Genomic DNA, 20,650 nt, shown 5'->3' on the forward strand with positions numbered 1-20,650 from the left:
GACGTACAAATTATCCAAGCGCGTGACCAACAAAGTTCAAAATCAAATAAGTATGGAGTGATATGTGGGGCATAGAACCAACATATATTCCATCATTACAAGATAGATATGCATCTTCATCTGCAAATCATTGCATGTCAACATAAATTTGCAAATTCAACACCCAGAATTTTGTATGGGTGGTGGATAATAATGTGAGAATTTCTTGGTAATTTGTATGTTGAGTTGTGCCTTTTTCACCACAATGCAGCACATGGAAATATGTACGACCATGTAGAATACAAATGCTACAGAGAAGTTGAAATAGTAATGTAACACAAAAAAGAGACAGCTGACATGTATTAAAATATCTTCTATGTTGCCTTAAATATACCACCACCCCTCCCCCTCCCTCACCTAGTTTTTAAGGTTGCAAAACAAGAGATGGTCAAAGTTTGTTGCATAGCTTCACATGAAAAACTAAATGCCCCCGTGAAGCATCCCAGCTAAGCCTAACTCATACCTAACGATCTTTGATGCCATGACCCTTTTGCAGCCAAAAAAAGTGAGAATAAAATAAAATGAAATGACATCGTGAACATTGTTAAGATTCTGTTTACATGATGAGCACTGTAGTCTGCAGAACACCACGCCTTCATGTGAAAAACACATAGAAATGCCTAGGCATTCAGTATCTCTGTATAGCATATTGCTATGAAAATAGTTTACGGAGCAACCTTTCATCTTTCTTTATATTATGAGAATAAAGTATTTTTATATTAGCATGGCGACTTTTGTGTTCAAATACTCCTACGCAGTTGCTGGATTGTTTAAATGATTGGCTTGAAACTGTCTTAAAAACAGCAGGGACTGATGATAAAGATTTAGATCAATCCCATCAACGTTTCTACCAACACGTGCTTGCAAAACTCCCTAACAAGGAACAAAAAACCATGGTTAATCATCTTATTAAGACCATTGTGCATGTTGTGGGTGAATGTGTAATTACAAAGCACTTTATGTGTCTAAGAGAAAACAGGGAGAGGCAAGCCTTTTTACCCATTCTTGACAAGAACATACCTCATTACAGCTTGGATAAGGAGTTCACTAATGAATTGGTAGACAGAGCCAACTTGAAAAGTAAGGTCCCTCAGATGTTTGGTACTAACTTTTAGAATGTCATCACCATCAATAATTGTTGCTAGGCCTGTCTCTATAGAGTATTCGTGCAACCTGTGGAAGGCTACACATAAGTTATTGAATGACACTTCACTGTCATCAGTCATCACTCATAACTGGCAACAGCAAAAGATATATAATAGAGCAATTTAGTCGGACAGAATGCAATCATACAGCTGCTTGTACCAGTGGAGCAGTTATAGGCAATTAGATAAAGCATTTAAATATCACTACAATATGTACGGATGTTTCAATTATTAGGAAGTATTTTACATGGTTTATTACTCTGTTTTTACTGAATTCAGTTTTGATCCCACTAGTTTCAGTTGAAGATACTAGTAGTTCTCAAATTGATGCAATTCCAGTCAGTCTAGTGTTGATTACCATGTCAGCAAAAAATAATGTCACATGACTTATCATCAATTTAATGCCAAGCCAACAAGAAAGGCATCGCATCAATAAAGACCAAGGACTGGGCAAAGTGAACTTAATTGCAACTATTTAAAATCTACAGGTACCATTTATTGCAATAAGAAACAAGAATTAGGAACTAGCAGGGCCAAAACTGAACTTTGGTGAAACTAGAAAAACCAGAAATGTATTTAAACCTATTTTATATGTTAGTAATACTCCTATTATGCAGCTACATGAAGATAAAAGAGACATAATAAATGCCACTCTCAGAGTGACCCATGAATGCAGAGATGATGCATTCTAACAAAATACTAGTAATACTTAGTACAATGCATTATTGCATTAAATTACAATAAACGCAATGATAGAATTTAAAGAAGTGAATCACAAGTCATGACCAAAATGTTTGTGTTCAGGTTTCATAGCTGAAAAGTGAAAACTAATATACACATGATTGTTAACAAGCTAAAACCTTGTTCAAGGTCCAATAGATGACCAAAATGTATTTTATTGTCGATTGTAGATGTGTATTTGATATTGTTGGAAATGATAACAGATGAAAATGAAAATCCAGAGGAACTACATTGAGTACATAACAAATGTTTCTTATATTGAAACTCGTCTCTCCAATCCAATTCTACAGGCCATGATTTTGGGAATCGAGGCAATCTATTCATATTTTTAGCAACTTTGAAATCACTAGCATTCTGAAATGTATAGATCTGAGGCACATAAAGTATGCCAACTACCTCCAAGCTGGTCAAAATATTCAGGCAGTTTAGCATTGTCATGTAACTTCCATCTCTATGATGGACAGTAAATTTACCATGCCCAAACTGCCATCATTCCAGAAATGTCAATGTTGTTGTTCCCTCATACATCCATGGCAAATCCAAAAACCAATTGCTGCTATGCTCACCCTGCTATCATGCCATTTACAATTCTTCCAAGCTCAGTACGGATGGTTAACCGTTAAACTAGAAGTCATATAAATGCATAACCAGATCTATGGATGGTTAAACTAACATAATGCTAGCTGAATCCCTGAAGTGTTTCAACTTTCAACTCATATATTCATTCACCATGATTGGCAACAAAACCCAAAGACGGGGGATTTTAACATTATGCTATATACGAAATTTTCACTACAAAAGTGAAACATCTCACTGAAAGAAAAGTCAGATACAGTGGAATTAGAATGGCAGCACTCACTTTCCAGTTATTCTGAGCGAAGCACCTTGCTCAAAAAAAGGAGATGATGGGCGCAGGTCTTGTAAAGAAACCAATGCACCAGATTTTATTTCCAAAGATGCCATCACCTGAAACCAAATAAAACTTTCACTTTTGCCTGCAATTTGGCAAAGCATAACATATGCAATAATGACATTTCCCAAGCCACAAATTCATGATAATGGTAAGTTTCATATTACTAATGCCTTTGTAGCACATCCTCTAAGCTAGAACTAGAACACAAAACGGCAAAACATTCAGCAATCCGCGGTGGAGATTCGTCAGGATGTGACGGCGCCATAAACGAGCACCAAGCGACGTTATTGTGGAGGGGCTTTTGTCGGAACCGCCGCAGAACACCGTCGTCGAGCCCGTTTAATTAAATCACATGTACATACATAATGCAACACAAAATCAACATCAACCAAACTATTTATTTTCAAGCTGCATTAGTTGTAAACATATTGAATTGTTCTGGCAAGGAGATACGATAGTACTTGTTGATCCAGCAAGCTGATTTCTCCGACTCAGGAACTAGAGAAGCTTTGTCTTTTTCAACCTTAGGATATCAATAACTCCACGTTGCTTCTCTTCATTCAGCACGAACAACTTGAACAAATGAAGCGCTTTCAACGAGACACTCTTGTAGTCTTGTTTTCCCCGAAAGCATTAATCACAACCTTCAATTTGCCAACTTGGCTCACGTAACAGCATATCACACCACCATTAGTAGTCATGTATGATATATTGAAATTTGCTAGATCATAACGGCCGCGCATTCAGGGGACTCGGATGATAAAGTCATTATTTGTTTGAGGTCTTTAATTTGTTGATAGAATGTAACTTAAGTTCTGTGGTGTTATCCTCTTAATTATATATGACGACAATGACCGAGTTGGTAACTATTTACTGTACTCACTAAGGGTGACGTGTGTGGAGTGGTGATCCATTGGAGTATGCCGACTAAATGTGAGTCTCTTACTGTAGACAAGGCTTGTGTAGTGATGTGGGATATTAATTATGTGCTACTTGGTCGATTATAACAAAATTATAAGTTATGTTGTTCTTGTTGGGTACAGTAGGAAGGATCCAACGCATACATTTATAAAACTTTTGAAAATGCACACGTCTTAAAGTATTTTATTGGTTAACTTTAACTTTTCATATGTTAATGTGGTCGATTGGCCCTGCAATGATGCCCAAACAGCTATGTTAGTTTTTGTTCACAATTTTTTTTTATTAGATTACATTCAAAAAGAGCCATGAGATGAACAAATGTAACTGAAAGTCAGCGACATTAATTTTCCATTCAATAGATTCATGTTACAAATTCTAATCTGAAACAAAAACCTGGTATTTTCCAAAAGTTTATTGAATCTTTCAATAATCTACACGTTTGTTCCTTACCAATCTCAATGCTTACTCTGTCTTCACAACAAGTGACTCAAATCCATCGTTATTGGTGCCCTTTTGGTGGAGATTATTTCCAAAAGCCATTCCTCCATACCCATATTGTTGAACAACTAGCAAAGATGAGCGCGAACCAGAATTGTTTGAGGCCAAAATATCCCCTATAACTCCAAGTTCTAAGCATTCACACCATTCTAGCAAATTTGAGAAGACTTTAGAGCTCCTACAATTCCCTTGTCCCACTACGTACAAATCACAACCATTTTTTTCTAGCTCATTGAGGATTGCGGGAATATCTTCACCAGTATGGACATCAATCTCTGAGTAAGATATATAATCCTTATTGTTGACTGCCGTATATCTAAATGAATTTATATAATCGTCATCTAACTCTTTCTGCTTCTCACTATCCATTACAGAAGACAATATCCCTCGTGCTTCAGCATGAATTGAAGAATCTACTTCTGCTGCTTCATCACACAAAAGAATTCGAATCACTGATAGTTTAATTCCTGGATGTCCTGCCATCCTCCATGCAACAGCTAAGGCTTCACGATCATCAGGGCCTCCAACAAAAAGCATAAGAATACGAAGGTTCGTTTTGGGGATTGACCCAAAATCACGATCAACAAATATTCCCACAGAGCAAGGGGCATGCTGCATTACATTTTGGTTTATATCTCTGTACACAACATTGGTTACTTCAAGCGCACCTTCTGAATTTAATTGTTTATGGAATGGAAGGACAATTAAGCTTGTGTGTTTCTCATTTGCTGAGTTGTATATGTCCTCATGAATGGTTGCATAGGATGACACCACATTTAAGGTTTCGATTCTGGCAGCGTCATATGCCTCTCCAAATGCATCAAATGCATTGGCAATGTTTTCTAACTCTGCCTGTGATTTGGTGAGATTTTGTTCTCCGGGTTGGCTACTAGGCTTCTCTATATGTGCAGCAACAAGGGCAGCAGCACGTCCAGTAAGTTCAATAAGGTACATGGCAAAAACATGTATAGGGGTAAGTCTAGTGGCATTAAAAGTTTCAATTATGCTGATCATGCTTGTGGCTTGCCGAGTATTGTGGACACATGCTAGAATTCGAAGCTCCGCATCGACTCTTAGTTTTTGTATAGTCTTTAGCTTATTCTGCTCGAATCTTTTTCTTGGTCTGTAGACCGCATTGATGACAGGAGATACTACTACAGTCATTAGAAGAACAGCTGAAGCCATAACCGCATAGGTAGGTACAGAAAAAATCTGCAATTAACACATTACAAGAACTTGTAAATTATACGAGAATTTTATCGACAAAAAAATTGAGTAATTAAATACAATGTGTTAAATAGATCAATACCGCTCTATCCCAAGCAATGTTTAGCATGATCAGTGCCATGGCACCCTTGGTATTGAGAAGCAAGCCCATGGCTAAACCATCTTTAGTGTGCACACCAAAGAAGAAACTGGCAAATAAAGTGCTTAAAATCTTTAGAGAACACAACAAGAGTATAATCAGTAGTGTTAAGGGCCAATTTCCTTGGAAAACTGAGGATAAGATAAGTCTCATTCCATTGCCAGTGAAGAAGAGTGGTGCCAGAAAGCCTCCAGTAAAATCATCTGAAATAGACATCATCATGTCGGCAAATTTCCCATGAGGTAAAATCAATCCATATACAAAAGCCCCAACAATGCCATGAGCACCAAGAATATCCGTAATGAGTGAACAAGCCAAAACCCCCATCACCACAAAGAGTAATTCGTTATCATCCCACTCATCATTGTCTACCTTGTTATCCATAAACCGTAGAATGATTGGACGTACCACAAAGATGCATACAACAATGAATACTAACGTGCTTAGCACCGTGTAGATAGCTCCTTGACCATTAATTGCAAATGGAACAAGTAAAGTGAAAAGAATCCAACTGTAGGTGTCACTGATCATGGCTGCTGTTAAAGCAGCTTTGCCAAGACCAGTATAAATGAGCTTGAGCTCAGAAAGTGTGTGAGCTATGACAGGAAAACCTGTGACTGTGAGAATTAAAGTCCAAAGTAAATAAGCATTAACTGTACTTTCTTCAAGGGGGAATACTCCATGACTGCCGTAAATTTTTCGGTACAAAGCATATAAGCATGGGCCCATCACCATCGGAAAGACGATCCCGGCAACCGCAATGCTAGCAGCCTTCTTTTTCACTCGTAAAATGGTATCTAAGTTCATCTCCAAACCGCTGAGGAATGCATAAAATATGAGACCAAGGTGGGAAAGAACTTCAACATTTAGGACACCATTTACAGGAAATATGAACTCAAAAATTGGTGTGTATCTCCCAAGTAATGGTGGAGTTAGCAAGAAACCAACCTGCATAATTACATTTGGAATACCCACAAATTATGTTATTATTGGAATGATAGATGAGAAAAATCAAAAACAAAAGAACTTGTTTTGTTGATCTATATTCTATATGCTTACAGAGATTTGTGAAATGAGGCGAGTTTGATGGAGAGGTTTGTAGATAATGAAGAAAATACGAGACAACACAACGACAAAGGCAATTTGGAAAGCGATAATAGGGAGCTCTGTTTTGAGGACTTTATCAGTTTGCCAGATTCGACTAGGATTGGTTATATATACCTCATAACATGCAGGCATCGTATTCGCCATAGCTTCTCTGATATATTGTAACAGAGATGCTACTTTCAATTTTTCTTTCTTCTTTCTCCTTCAAAACCTTTCTAAATTGTTTGCGAATAACAAGACCCCAGATTAAATTGTTGAATCAGTTGTATGTATCATACAAATAAGCCAAAAATACAGGAGAACAAAAGTTCCAGGTATACGTATCTATTTGAGGTAGCACTTACCTTATTATTAGTTGTAATGCCCTTTTGCGCACAAAAAGTAGTTGTATTCCCTATTACTGGCTTATGATGTTATATATCTTCCCCTAATCTAAAGGAACATTGCCAGGAATTTCCATTTCATTATTATTCTATCTAAATCATTACACATGAAATGCAATTGCCATTAGTCAACCCAATATCTGTGGTGTTTCTATATTTGAACGGCATCTAATACTTCCTTTCATATAGACACGCATCCAACTATAACAACCAACAACCTTAACTGTAACATTCAAATTGCAAGATCCTATCAAATACAGTGACATGTCTACAACTAAATGGTTTATCTACCCATAAAAAATGGTTTTACATATACAACCCTCACATACATATTTCATGGAAATATAAGAAAAAAAAGAAGTTTAGATTCATTATAGAATTCAATAAATAAAAACTATTTTCGTATGGTAACAAATAGGTATGACAGTTGTACTTGCTATTGAAGCTGGTAGTGAGCATTCAGAAAATGACACCCCTAGCATAATAATATTAATCGGTTAAAATCATTGTAACAATTTAGATATTTATGATTATATAATGTATTGTTGCGCTTTTTTTTTTCTTTTTTTTTTTTTTGTAATTTAACACTATCTCTACACTTTTTTATGCACTTCCATATCTATTAGACTGTTTGGTTTAAATGAAGGAAGGGGATAAGGAGGGGTTTTAACGGAGGGGGGAGGGAATGTTGTTAAATTTAAAATAATTTATAACATTTATTTTTTAATTAAGCATATAAGTTGAGAAATAAATTATTTTGCGCACGCGCATATATATATACTATTTTTTAATGCAGTTATTAAAATATAGTTTACGAACAATAGTAAATAAAAAAAAGGAATTTATAGATATTTGGTTAAATTAAAAATAATAGATAATTATAATATATATATATATATATATATATATATATATATAATAGATAAACTTTAGCAATATTACATAATTAAAATATCTTCAACATGATTTAAAATATTATTTTAAAAGAAGTTATAATTTTTATAATAAATACATTTAAAAAATATGAATTATAAACACACAAAAATTCAAGTACATGTTTTACATTGTTTTTACAATAATAAAAAATGACATAAGCATATATATAAATAAATATAAGTGAATAAAATAGTATAAAAACGTTGATTCATTTACATAATAAGCAATAAAAAAATAAAACGCTAGGAATTCCTCTGTTTACTAAACTTGTAGTAAAAAAAGAGAAATTATTGTGTTGTCACAAATCTAACACCTTAATTTTAGACACATCTAATGAGAAATTTATATCTAATTAAATAAAATGGCAACATGTAAAATTAATAAGAAAAAAATAAATTAAAAATAAGGAGAAACCCACATTCTCTTGGTATTAATTAGTTGAGGAAGATGGATGAATATTGAATATTATAAATACTAAGTGGGATCGTGTTCGATAAAAATAGATTGAAACTAATCTACGTAGAACTCAAGTTAAAAACCACCACGGGACATTGATAAAAACCTGCAGGATACATTGATAAAATATATTCGATTTCTAAGACTTTAGCAATGTAGTTTCAGTTAACGCTTTAGGAATTGGGAATGGAAACATAGTACACGAGGAAGAAAGGGGTAATTTTGGGTTAATTTTGTTTAAAGAAAAAACACCTGCTAATCACGTGTTTTTTAAAAACGGAGTTATCAAAATTTAAGGGAGGAGTAGAAGTGCAACTTGAATGAAAATCTCGGAGATTAAGAGAATCATCTTATACTAATCATTTTTTTAAGAGATCCAAATTTGGTTGATGTAATATTAATCAAGTTAATATTTTCAACATCTTGTAGATATTTTAATGAATAAAGTGTCATAATTATTTTTTAAAAATAAACATTTTAAGTCCTACAAATATTTATTTAATATTATTTTTATTTTAAATATTTATAATAAAAAATTAGTCACATAATGAATTACAAAATTATAATAACGTATTAAAAATAAAAATATTACATTATATTTGTTATTATACTTGTCAGTGTCGTCAATAGTTGGTCAATATAAACTTTATCTTGGAAAATTTCTAAATGTCAGATAATTAAAATAATTAAACACTTTCATGACATTATACTTACGTCAAGTATATATGTAAAATTTTCTACAATTATTAAAATAATTATTTAAAGTATATTAATTAATTTAATATTGCTTAATAATATGTTCATTTGTTTATAATTTTATTAATGTTCATTCAGATTCATATTTAAAAATTAAAAATGAAACAAAAAATCATTTAACTAAAAAGTATAATAAATATTATTAATCGATTTTTTAAAATTACTTAAAATTAACTATAAAATTCGTTGTACATTTTTTTAATACTTTTCATTGAACAAAGTTCAAACCCACCCTACTTTTCCGGTTTCACGTGTATCTGGTCCTATACGATTTTAGACCCTTTATTTTTTCGTCTTTCCAAAACTACATCCCGAGCGACCAAGCCCCCCTTAATTCATTTCCTTGTAATGAGATATTTTATTTCAAAGATAAAGTAAAAAAATATTTATGGATTAAAAGTTCAACAGTTGAAATTATAATTAAACGTATGCATATGTATAACAAATGAAAAAAATATATGTGAGTACATCGAACTGCCCGAAACCTTCTTAGCTAGGTTATTTAATTTCATTTCTTTAGTTTCTTTTGTCAAAATTCAAATAGGTACCAACATAAGATAAGACGCTGCAACTTGCAACTTGCAATGTCTCTTTTGGGCTGTCAGCTACCACTGCATGCACTTGGACAATTTCATTTAATAAGGACATTTAGTCAATGAAATTCTAGAAAATAAATTTGGACTAATGATTTGTATATAACCAAAACCTAAAACCAAAAAAAAAATTACAGGAATAAAAATAAAAATATTAATACTATAAAGACCAAAAGTTTAATTTATAAAAAAATAAAAACTAAAACTAAAATTTTAAAAATATAAGAAGTAAAGAAAAAATAAGATATATTATAAGAATTAAACAAAAAAATAAATTTTGTGGACACATGAAGTTCAATTTGTATTCTATATATATATCCAACACGATAAGTCGATAACAAAAAAAACATTAGGGAGAAGAAAGTGTATTCCAGTTTAAGGAGGAGAAAGTCTGTAAGGCTCAATTGTATGGAACTCTATTTTATTCTTCCTGACCAATCTTTTGGAGTTGTTCTGTATATTAATATTAATATATTAATGCATGCCATCAGAACGGGATATAATATGAAAACGAAACAAAAAAAAGAAAAACAAACTAATGAATGAAGTTGATTACTATAAGCATATATAAGCATGGTACTTTAAAATGGGAAACGTATGCATCGCTTTGCGGTTTGAACATTGTCAAAGTTGCATGCTCACTGATAGGTATTTGATTCAAATTAACCCAAGTTCCATTTGACATCCACAACAAGGAAATATTCAACTTCTTAAAAAGTAAACAAAGTCAATGTTTCTTTAGACAAGCACGAATTTTAAATAAGGAAAATATCAGCATAATTTTATTTTATTTTTGCTTCGTAAAATATCAGTATAATTAGTGTTGATTTCAGGTGATTTTCGTTTTTCTACCAAAAAAGTAACATACTAACAAAAATATGAGCCTTTAAATTTGTTCCATTGATATATAGACTCTGTTTAGTACAAATTATATTATTACATAAACAGTGTAAAAATCTCTTATTTATGTAAGATAAAACTAGATGTTTAAAATCCGCATTATAAAAAAAGCGGAATAAACTGAATTCAAAATTTGGGAGTTATACGTAACAAATCCTAAAGAGAGAAATTAGATAATTAATTATAAGATTATGCCTAAAAAATGCATATAAACAGGCCTGTATAGATCGACGAACCTATGCGGACAAGCTTTAAATGTACCGGATTTCCCCGTATATCCAACCCTAATGTATATTCTTGTCATAAAAATAAGATGAGCAACAAATAAAAAGTATTGTGAAAACCTTAAAATAAGTATTTTTTATTTTTTTTAGAACGGATAAGACACAAAAACAAAACAATTATAGACTACTATAATCTATGGAAACAATAACAAACTCCCTTCCCATCAGCTTGTAAACACGTACTCATAATATAATGTAGTAAAAAAGAACACGTACTCATAACAATTAGTGCTTTTTGTAGCAGAACCAATGACTCCACTGCATAGCTTCCATCTTACCCAAAAAACTTGTTAAACATCAATATTTTGTTTGGGAATGAGTGTTTTTCCACCAATGGTATCTTAACTAGCTTAAAAACTGATATCTTCCAAGTTCCAACGCTTTTTTCCCCCTCTTTTTCAATATGGTTCATGAAAATCTTAAAATATAAATTTAGGTCTAATTTAATTTTATAAAATCAGTTTTTAAGGTAAGAATTATCTTTCACTCAAACACTTATATATTTCACTTATATATTTTATTTTAGTATTATTTCTAGTCAAATGAACACTTGAATTTTTTTCAAATACCATTATTCTTTTCTTGAGTTTATGTTGGATCATTTTTGGCATAAAAAGGATACATTTTATTCTTAAGGGGGAGGGGAATGGGCAATTAGAATTTAGAAGCATCAGGACATTCATGAAAAAATTATAACCAAAACAAAAGCATGAAACAAATTTTAACGAAAACAAAGCAAAAACTGGCATTGAAAGGAACTGCTACCTGCTTTTTAGAACATAAAATTGACCAGTATCTGTCTAAAGATGAGAAATATGGAAGAAATTTTATTAAAAGGGTGTAATTTTTGTCGATTTTTTTATTTGGGTCAATTTCAAATTATTATAAAAAATGAATTAAGTTATAAATATTAGGTTTTCTGAGTTAATAGTCGTAATATTTGCTACAAGTTTTTTTTCCCACTTTTTTAACTGAAGTTGTAGAAAAATTTACTTTAATTTTTTTAAAAAATAAAAGAAAAAGAAAATAAAAAATTATAAAAAAATATTTAAAGGTAAAAAAAAACTTCTGACTTTAAAGTTGTAAGATTAAACAAAAACATATATAATTTTGAAGTCGTAAATAAAAAAAAATAAACTAAAGTCATAAAAAATTTTGTGACTTTAATTAAAAAAAATAATAAATTATAATAGATATTATGACTTATGCGACTTATTTCATTTTCGGTGATAATTTGAGTTCGAGTCTCAAATGAAAAAATTGAAAAAAAAATTACACCCTTTTTAAGTAAAAGTCCAAAATATGTCTCTCTCCACCATACTTTTCAAAAAATAATAGAAAAAGAGTATTGTCTCTCTCCCCACCAATACCATAGTGTCGCCTAACTTTAGAATAATCATCCACCAACACAACTATGAATTTGTCTTTCTCAATTTCTCAGTTACCACCACCATAGTGTCATCGACGATGAAAGTGGCTACAACAAGAGGGAGCATGAGAAGGGAGAAGGAAGAAGGAAAGAAAAAAAAAGACAAAAAGAGAGGGGAAAAAGGTCACCAAAAATCATTTCTCATAAACATATTTATGCTTGCAGATTTGGAATGATATTATACGGCCAAGGTCTATACACTATATAAACTAGTAAAAGAATTCTTATTTGTTCTTGTATTGTATTGGAGTGACAGTAGGTACTTTAATGGAAACAAAATAAGTGCACCCAGAAACTTAGATGCATGCAGCCACCATCTGAGGAGTATTACTCACATCATTGACTCTAAAAAAAAACGTGCACGTACACAATTCAAGAAACCGCCACCATCTCCTCAGTTAGAACATTAGTATGGATTTCCAACTACAAGGGAAATTTATATTTATGGAAAAGGAGTAAATTACAGAAAAAAATTTATACGACATCTAAGTTAAAATTATTTTTAAAATATTAAATGTCAGTTTTTTCTTATATTTTACTATAACGATCTTAATTAAAATCTTTAACTTTTAATGACAAAAATAATAGTAATAATAATAGTAATAACGAATGAAGATTAAATAATGGTGATGCAATGTAACGGCCGCAGCAGGAAAGTCATTATTGAATGTTTTGTTAAAATTAAAATTAAATTTACAAATTTTTTATTTCAAAAATAATTTAAGTGTTTTGAAAATTCAGCTCAAATTAACCAATTTATTTAATAAAGAAAATTACATTTAAAAACTAAAAAACCAAAACAGGCCTTAGCGTATGCTGAGAAGTGAGTAGGATTTTCCTATACCCTAAATCCTTAATACCTTATCCATTTTTAGTTCATACCTGAAGGGCCTATGAGTCTCCAACAATTCTTGACTACATATTCCGCAAGTTGTGTGCATAGGACGGCACGACTTGACCACAGCAAACTGTTTCTACCTGCGTTTCCAATTTCCATTTTATCCCTCTCTCTTTTTTTCCTTTTTTGATTTAGAGAAACATTTCATATCCATCTTATTAATCCCTTTAAAAGTTGACCACCATTTAGCAAACCACGTTTTATAACTGGCAACTGCAAAAAAAAATGTACCATGGCTATATAAAGGAAAACCAAAGCTCCTTGTTTACAAACCTTTCATCCCCCGAGAGAGTTTAATAATAAAGAACCAAACATCATCACAGCTAGCTTCAATTTATTTGATGAGCCACATGGCATCGTCTTGCTCCTTCAACATAGAATCGTTGCCCCACGATTGTGTTTCTGAAATCTTGTCACATACATCACCTTTAGAGGCATGCATGGTTTCACTGGTCTCCCCAACCCTTCGCTCATGCGCCAACTCTGACACCGTTTGGAGAAGCTTCTTGCCCTCTGATTACGAGGACATTGTTTCAAGTGCTGTGAATCCCTTCATCCTCAGTTTCTCTTCATACAAGCAACTCTTCCATGCACTTTGCCACCCCCTTCTCATTGACCAGGGCAACAAGGTTCGTACGCCATCTTCTATATCTTTCAATTCATTATTCCATGCCCTTATTTTAATCAAATCATCACTTTTGATATCAATTTTTTAATATCTGATTTCATTATTATACAGAGCTTCAAATTGGAAAAGTCTTCGGGTAAAAAATCTTATATCATATCTGCAAGGGAATTGTCAATAGCATGGAGCAGCGACCCAATGATGTGGAGCTGGAAACCAATCCCTGAATCAAGGTAATTAATTTTCAAGTTTCTACTTAAGTTTACCATTAATTTTTTTTTTTAAAATAATGTAACTTGTGAGATACTCCAAACACGGATGTATTTATTTGAGTTAATTGGGAGAATTTGATTTGGTTGCAGATTCCCAGAGGCGGCTGAGCTGAGAACAGTGAGTTGGTTAGAAATTGAAGGGAAAATCAGAACGCGGATTCTAACGCCAAACACATCATATTCGGCTTATCTGATAATGAATGTTTCACATCGAGCTTATGGGCTTGATTTTGCGCCGTCGGAGGTATCAGTTACGGTTGGAAAGAACGTGCGCAGAGGGAAGGCGTATTTGGGGCATAAAGATGAAAACAAGCGTAAGATGGAGACTCTGTTTTACGGAAACAGAACAGAGGTGTTGAGAAACGCAGCGTTTGACGAGGGGATTGCTTCTCCATCGAAAAGAGAGGATGGATGGATGGAGATTGAGCTCGGGGAATTCTTCAATGGTGAAGGTGATGAAGAGATCAAGATGTGTCTCAGGGAAGTGGGTTATCAATTGAAAGGAGGGCTTGTCCTTGAAGGCATCCAACTCAGACCTAAACCATGATACCAACCAAGATCAGACGTTAATACATTTTTGTACTTAGCTCATAATTTTATAATTTGTGATAAACTTCAAATATATATAAAAACAAATGTGTTAAAAAATTATTCCAAATATATGATATACCACGTGCAAAAGGTTGAACCAGTCTCTTTGCTCCATCCAATCTAATGCTAATCAACTAGTTAAACCCATTCAGTAAAAAGAAAAACTAGTTAAACCCAAAACTATATCATGTTTACTTATTTCTATATCATATTTTTTTTACACTTTCTTATAAAATATTTTAAAAAATGAAATGGAAGTATCATTTTTTTTACCAAGTTAATACATGCTTAGGTTAAAACTTATAAACATAACTTTGAATTAAACTCAAGTTTGCAAATTGAATTTGTAAAAGTAAGTCAAGTTTTATTTCTACAAAATTCAGTTTTTAGACAAAAATTCAACATATCTTTAGATGATGCGTTTGGGCTTTTCCGTTGGCCATGATGTGTTGCTGAGATGGAGGATAGAATTATTTGCTTTTTCAAATTTTCTTTTGTATATTACTACAAGGAGATGCGTGCGTTTTCGTCCATTTATTTTATTTGAAGCTCCCATTTCCAAATTGTTTTGGGAAAGAGAAATGAATGATGCATCAAATTCGTTCCTTTTGGGAGATTTGGACCCCGGTGATCTCCAGTTCAATTAATTACATGTCATGAAGTTTCGAATTTATTGGTCACATTTTTTGGAGTGTATATATAAAATGTGTTGTAAATCAGTATTCCAACAAATTAATTGTATAAATTAATGATAGTAGAATTTTAAGTTTGAAAATATTGATTAAGAAATAAAAAAAATCACAAATTGCGCTGAGGATATATTTAAAATTATGACAAAATGTATTCATAAATATTTTTAATTTCTCAATTTACCAAACAGAACATAATTCTAAACGTCAAAGTTAATCAGTGTTTCATTAAAATTAAAATATATTGATTTCCGTGTCCGTGAGATTCACTTTCAATTCAACTTCCAAATTAAAGAATGGTTCTAAATTCTAATTTCTCGGGTGTGCTCATGTCCGGGTTCCATGTTGACATAATTGTTCAGAGTCAAAAAATAATGTCGTCATATTAGCGATATGATTCATTGGACCGTGCATGTCCCACAGAGTATTGTTAAATTATATATATATATATATATAGATATATAGATAGCAGAACTTGGTCATTGTGTAAGCAACTGTAGTTTTGATTTGGTAGTCCTCCAATAAACTTTCTCTTCACAATATGGAACTTTTACCCTACGATTGTTTTGCACACATTTTATCATTCACGTCCACTCAGGACGTGTGCAGGTCCTCTCTAGTCTCCTCCATTGTGCAGTCAATGGCAGATTCAGATGCTGTCTGGGAGAAGTTTTTGCCATTGAATCATCAAGAAATTGTTTCAAGGTTGGTGCCCCCCTCATTGCTGTGTTCCTCTAAGAAAGAATTGTTTGTCAAGTTATGTAAACCACGACCAATTGACGACGGTAACAAGGTAAAATTTTATAATGTCTTTTTAATTTTTCATGTTTGCTGTTTATCAAAGGACTTGAATAGTCACTTTCTTAGGAAACTTGTTGAAAAGCAAAAAATCACTTTTGGAATGGAGAATTTATAATTATTAACTTCTTAAATTTGCATTCCAAAATGTGAAACCAAACACCCTGTCTTATTGTCTCGCATTGTTTTAAAGCATGATTGCAAATTATGAAGGCTCAAAGCAAAATCACAAATTGGTCGAATATGTACTCTGTCTTGAAGAATTTACAGAACCTACCAACACCTTGTACATTTGCTACATTCTTCAAAAATGGCAGTCATGATCATGCAAGACGTTGCTAGTCCACAGAAGTACATCAGAATAAAACTTTAATAGATTGGAAACAGGGTGGCTTTTGAAAAAGTTGCAATTGCAAATTGGAAAAAATATACGAACGTATGCTTAATGCCAATTGTCTTTTACTTATGATAATGATGGATAAAATGAACGAATTGCATCCTACCCCACTACACACACAATACAGGGACCCTTTTACTTGCAACTTCCATTTGGCTTGACTATGCTAATTAATAATTATGGCCAGTTGGCCACTAGCATTGGAAGGGGCCCTGTGGGGACTTTTTTCCTTTCTTTTTTAAACAGTGGAAAGTATTTTAAAATTATAAATCTCTAAATCTAAATGGTTCATCGCTTTTAAGTAGAGAAATGTTTGTAGAAGAAATGCATACTTAAAATAATTGAGAAATTCAAAACCCAAACCTTAAATTTATATTTGAATATGACTATTTTAAAACAGCATTCACATTTTGAAAAATAACTGTTGCTTCACTGAATGATGTGACAACAATTATCAATTCATATTTTATTTTTGTATTTAATGTTTTTTTAATTCTAAAAAATCCATTCTGAGAATACTTCCCATTATTTTACAAATTCTTAATAATTCTTGAAAAAATAACAATCACACAAGATCTTCTTTGGAAAAAAAAAATATCTCTATTAAAAAAGTGTAAATTTGTTTACATACCGATCAAGTGAGATATTAACAAATAAGGATATTATTAATGAAAATAATTAATGTTTTCTTAATTGTGTAAAAGGACAATTACTCTGAGATATAATAAGGCATAATATTAGGAGACATGGGTGTGAAAAAATGGTTTGGAGAAAAATCAAATAGAACTGTTTAAACCGATTCATTTTAAATCTAAATAGTCGTTCATTTCAGGAATTTGATTTAAAACTGAAATGGTTTTAAAAAAATCAGCTATGAATCGAATTGTTTTTGAACTTTTTATTTTATGAAAAAATTGATTCAGGTGAAAATCAATTAGGTTAAGCGAAGGAGTTTTGTAAAAGCAATTGGATTAAACAAATTACTTTTGTACAACAATGCAATTCATTTTTTCAAACGGGTTCGTTTCGATTCGGTTATAAACCAATTCGCTGGAACTAGTTTTTTTGCACGCACCTACTTGGAAAGTAGTATTGTATTAACAAATCAATGCAACACTAACATTTGCAGGATAAACGACATAGAGAGAATGCATGAAATTGTAAAAATTGCTACTAAATACCGTTGTTGTTAGCTTAAGGTTGATTGTGTATCCTCAGGCGGGGGACGAATATGAATTCTCTAAAATCCAAATAATGAATTCATATTTGTGTCACTGTCGGTGGATGTCCAAATCACCTTCTAAGTTGAATTTAGGCTTTCTTTATAATTATAAGGTTGTAGAAAATAAACTTAAATTGTTAAGAAAAATATACATTGTTATGATAAAGAAAAAAAAATTCTAGACATGGAAGATCAAAAGTTATAGGTATTCAGAAGAAGAAAAAACTATTGATCCAAAAAATAATTTTTTGGGTTCAAGTCAAACAACAATAAAAAGAGATTCAAGCCATACTCTAATATACGTGAGAAATAATATTACCATAATCACGAATTCATCACCATTTCAATGAAAGCGAGAACTCTCTCTGATGGAAGGATACAATATCCATACAATAAGGTAAGAGCATTTAGTTTTAGAGCAACCTGCGAGTTATGATAGTACTCACGGAAACAGATGTTATCAATTGAGAAAACAACAGGCAAAATATGTTACCTCTTGAGCGCAAGGCAACTTTCAATTACATGGGGAAACAGCTCCATGTATTGGTCCTGGAAACCCATAAAAGGCCCAAGGTTTGTGTATCATCCTAATTCTCAAATAAATTTGATTTTTTTTCTTTAACAATTGTAATTTCTGTTCAAACCCAATAATAAAACCAAATGATCCCGTACTTTAATAACTTGACTTCATGCATGTGCCATCGTAAGTAGTAATACTAATCTTTTTATTTTTTAAACATAAGGATTTGTGTGTAGATTTGAAGAGGCTGCTGAGCTGAGAACCATTTAAAAGGTGGGCTCATAGTTGATGGAGTTGAAATAAGGCTCCACTTATGGGCCGTAAGGCCCGTAACGTGTTTATAAATTGTATCCAGTGTAACCCTAGCAATATCGTAGGCGTAGCCGCGCTCTTTAAAAACCTGGCTTGTGGTTAGATAAGTGCTATCTGACTTGCATAGCATAACGTTGATCATGGGTTGTGTTTCTCCCTGTTAGGTTCTTTAATTAGATTGGTTTCCTTTGCCTATTTCCATGTCGTTGCCTCTTTATTCTACATAAATAATCCATAGTGTCGACTTCGTTCAATTTCGTTTTTTCAATCGCAGTGATGATAAATGTGAATCCCAGCTCATTATGAGGCCTTTTTCTTAAGGTCCGGGAATGGAATCTTCCACATCTATCTGAGCTTATCTCTACTCTCCAAACCGGTTGTACTGCTGCAAATTTTAGGAGGATCTGCCTAAATTTCTAACTTTTTTTTGAATTTTTGTTCTGAAATATGTTTCACACATTCTTTTTTTTATTTTAAAAAAAAAAAGCTGATTCTTCTACAATGATTTCTTAATTTATCGCAAGTTTCACTTTGTTTGTCATGTTTCTTTCTGTTTTGAATTTCAAATCTGATGATATAATGGGACGAATCATGGGTTAGGCTTGGAGGAAGATCGTATTTATAATTTTCCTCCTTTTGGAGGATTCTGCTCATGTAAGTTTCTTCAAAGGTTTTTAGTTGGGCCGGTTTGCATGTTTGGTTTAGCATCAATTCGAAACTGCGTATAAATATTACTAGTATTTTGGAAGTAGTTATTTCAGAATTTAATAGTTTTAAAATATAATAACACAATGATGTAATCAAGCTATTTTAATTATGTGTTTAATTGTGATACACAGAAAATGTAAAATTTAACGGCTTGTCAAATCTTTGGCTGGATCACTGGATAAACTTATTTTATATTATGATTGCATAGATTTTTTTTTTTTTTTGTATAGAATACTTTATTCTTCTTCATTAATCACAATTTTTTGTAATTCAATAAAAAAATTTATTTTATTTCTTTAATCAATCCTCCATTAGTTAATATTTGATATCAAATTCATATTTTTTTTTTCAAAAAATATTTCATTAAAGACAATAAATACGCCAGAGTGATAATAAATAAAACGTTGAAATAATTATTTTAACTTAACTTACAGTTTTTTAAGAGAGAATTATGAGTTTAATTGTGAATAATTGTATAAAATAATCTTATGTGATTATTTAATCACAAATAATACACACATGAAAAAAAAAATCACAAATAATATAATTTTTAAGATTATTTTATAAAAATAAATAAATTTTATTATATATGATAATTTATGATTAAATAATCATATAATTTGAATTTAAACTTTTATTGCAAAATATTTTTTTATTCATTTTTATCTAAAATATTTTATTCATTTTTGTTAATCAAATTAATATTTTTTTCTTAAAATAATTTCATAAAAGACAAAATAGTTGCGCTAGATTGACAATAGAAAATGTTAAAATATATTTTTTAATTCAACTTGTAGTTTTATAACAAAATACTTGAAAAATTTAAATGCAGTGATTCGTAACTGACAACAGTAGGTCGGCGACGACAGATACCTGAGCGCCCTCCCTCCCATGGCACTCAAAATCTCAAGCCAAAATCCCGCAACAACTTGGAGTTCTGCCTCGCCGGTGACGACTAGAGCGAAAAAACTGACATAGCAACGCTGGTTCCAAAATTAGAGCGACGAAACAACGTTGTTTTTTGCTTGTTCTCTGCCATCGATTAAAATAAAAATGGAACCTTTTTAAAGGGTATGTATCTAGCAGCTCCAAGAATCTGGAAATTTGGGAAACGTTGATAAATCTAACGTTTAAGATGATTATAACCCCTG

General features: G+C 32.0%; 4 protein-coding genes and 1 non-coding gene across 8 annotated transcripts; 3 read left to right on the plus strand and 2 right to left on the minus strand.

The window, feature by feature from the left end:
• Positions 1 to 228: 228 nt before the first annotated feature.
• Positions 229 to 3,692, minus strand: LOC100817483 (CST complex subunit TEN1). 4 transcript variants are annotated; one of them, XR_005890808.1, is made up of 4 exons: positions 3,300 to 3,692; positions 2,785 to 3,136; positions 1,060 to 1,212; positions 229 to 912 (listed from the first exon to the last, which is right to left on the minus strand). XR_005890808.1 is itself a non-coding variant. In XM_041014208.1 (4 exons), exons 2-4 carry the CDS (start codon positions 2,886 to 2,888, stop codon positions 864 to 866), a joined length of 306 nt encoding a protein of 101 aa, XP_040870142.1. In that variant the 5' UTR covers positions 2,889 to 2,891; positions 3,300 to 3,670; the 3' UTR covers positions 229 to 863. The 4 variants fall into 4 exon arrangements, 3 of the variants coding, with proteins under 3 accessions (XP_040870142.1, XP_006577220.1, XP_006577219.1); XM_041014208.1 differs by having other exon boundaries at positions 2,785 to 2,891; positions 3,300 to 3,670; XM_006577157.4 differs by having other exon boundaries at positions 2,785 to 2,891; positions 3,003 to 3,667.
• A 423-nt stretch (positions 3,693 to 4,115) lies between these two features.
• Positions 4,116 to 7,140, minus strand: LOC100818017 (cation/H(+) antiporter 15). Its single transcript, XM_003520749.5, has 3 exons — positions 6,683 to 7,140; positions 5,567 to 6,571; positions 4,116 to 5,469 (listed from the first exon to the last, which is right to left on the minus strand). The coding sequence occupies exons 1-3, from the start codon at positions 6,872 to 6,874 to the stop codon at positions 4,222 to 4,224; spliced, it is 2,445 nt and encodes an 814-aa protein (XP_003520797.1). The 5' UTR covers positions 6,875 to 7,140; the 3' UTR covers positions 4,116 to 4,221.
• Positions 7,141 to 13,405: 6,265 nt separating this feature from the next.
• On the plus strand, positions 13,406 to 15,056 carry LOC100801852 (F-box protein PP2-B15). The gene is made up of 3 exons (XM_003521629.5): positions 13,406 to 13,994; positions 14,105 to 14,223; positions 14,353 to 15,056. The coding sequence occupies exons 1-3, from the start codon at positions 13,707 to 13,709 to the stop codon at positions 14,807 to 14,809; spliced, it is 864 nt and encodes a 287-aa protein (XP_003521677.2). The 5' UTR covers positions 13,406 to 13,706; the 3' UTR covers positions 14,810 to 15,056.
• A 963-nt stretch (positions 15,057 to 16,019) lies between these two features.
• On the plus strand, positions 16,020 to 16,742 carry LOC100527207 (uncharacterized). The gene has a single exon (NM_001249485.3). The coding sequence runs from the start codon at positions 16,084 to 16,086 to the stop codon at positions 16,456 to 16,458; it is 375 nt and encodes a 124-aa protein (NP_001236414.2). The 5' UTR covers positions 16,020 to 16,083; the 3' UTR covers positions 16,459 to 16,742.
• A 2,312-nt stretch (positions 16,743 to 19,054) lies between these two features.
• Positions 19,055 to 19,151, plus strand: LOC113001308 (small nucleolar RNA snoR69Y). The gene has a single exon (XR_003266627.1). It is a non-coding gene; the product is annotated as a small nucleolar RNA snoR69Y (small nucleolar RNA).
• Positions 19,152 to 20,650: the final 1,499 nt, after the last annotated feature.

This window comes from Glycine max, chromosome 3, assembly GCF_000004515.6.
Source record: "Glycine max cultivar Williams 82 chromosome 3, Glycine_max_v4.0, whole genome shotgun sequence".
In the NCBI taxonomy this organism is placed as follows: domain Eukaryota; kingdom Viridiplantae; phylum Streptophyta; class Magnoliopsida; order Fabales; family Fabaceae; genus Glycine; species Glycine max.

What these genes read in the sequence shown, in the direction of transcription:
- LOC100817483 (XM_006577156.4), bottom strand. Translation starts at nt 2,939, where the DNA reads ATGCTTTGCCAAATTGCAGGCAAAAGTGAAAGTTTTATTTGGTTTCAG. An exon ending in TCGCTCAGAATAACTGGAAA is followed by an intron (nt 1,213 to 2,784) that starts GTGAGTGCTGCC and finishes AGCCTTCCACAG; the next exon opens with GTTGCACGAATACTCTATAG. An exon ending in CTTATCCAAGCTGTAATGAG is followed by an intron (nt 913 to 1,059) that starts GTATGTTCTTGT and finishes GTTCCTTGTTAG; the next exon opens with GGAGTTTTGCAAGCACGTGT.
- LOC100818017 (XM_003520749.5), bottom strand. Translation starts at nt 6,874, where the DNA reads ATGGCGAATACGATGCCTGCATGTTATGAGGTATATATAACCAATCCT. An exon ending in GCCTCATTTCACAAATCTCT is followed by an intron (nt 6,572 to 6,682) that starts GTAAGCATATAG and finishes GTAATTATGCAG; the next exon opens with GTTGGTTTCTTGCTAACTCC. An exon ending in ACATTGCTTGGGATAGAGCG is followed by an intron (nt 5,470 to 5,566) that starts GTATTGATCTAT and finishes TGTTAATTGCAG; the next exon opens with ATTTTTTCTGTACCTACCTA.
- LOC100801852 (XM_003521629.5), top strand. Translation starts at nt 13,707, where the DNA reads ATGAGCCACATGGCATCGTCTTGCTCCTTCAACATAGAATCGTTGCCC. An exon ending in TCATTGACCAGGGCAACAAG is followed by an intron (nt 13,995 to 14,104) that starts GTTCGTACGCCA and finishes ATTATTATACAG; the next exon opens with AGCTTCAAATTGGAAAAGTC. An exon ending in AAACCAATCCCTGAATCAAG is followed by an intron (nt 14,224 to 14,352) that starts GTAATTAATTTT and finishes ATTTGGTTGCAG; the next exon opens with ATTCCCAGAGGCGGCTGAGC.
- LOC100527207 (NM_001249485.3), top strand. Translation starts at nt 16,084, where the DNA reads ATGGAACTTTTACCCTACGATTGTTTTGCACACATTTTATCATTCACG.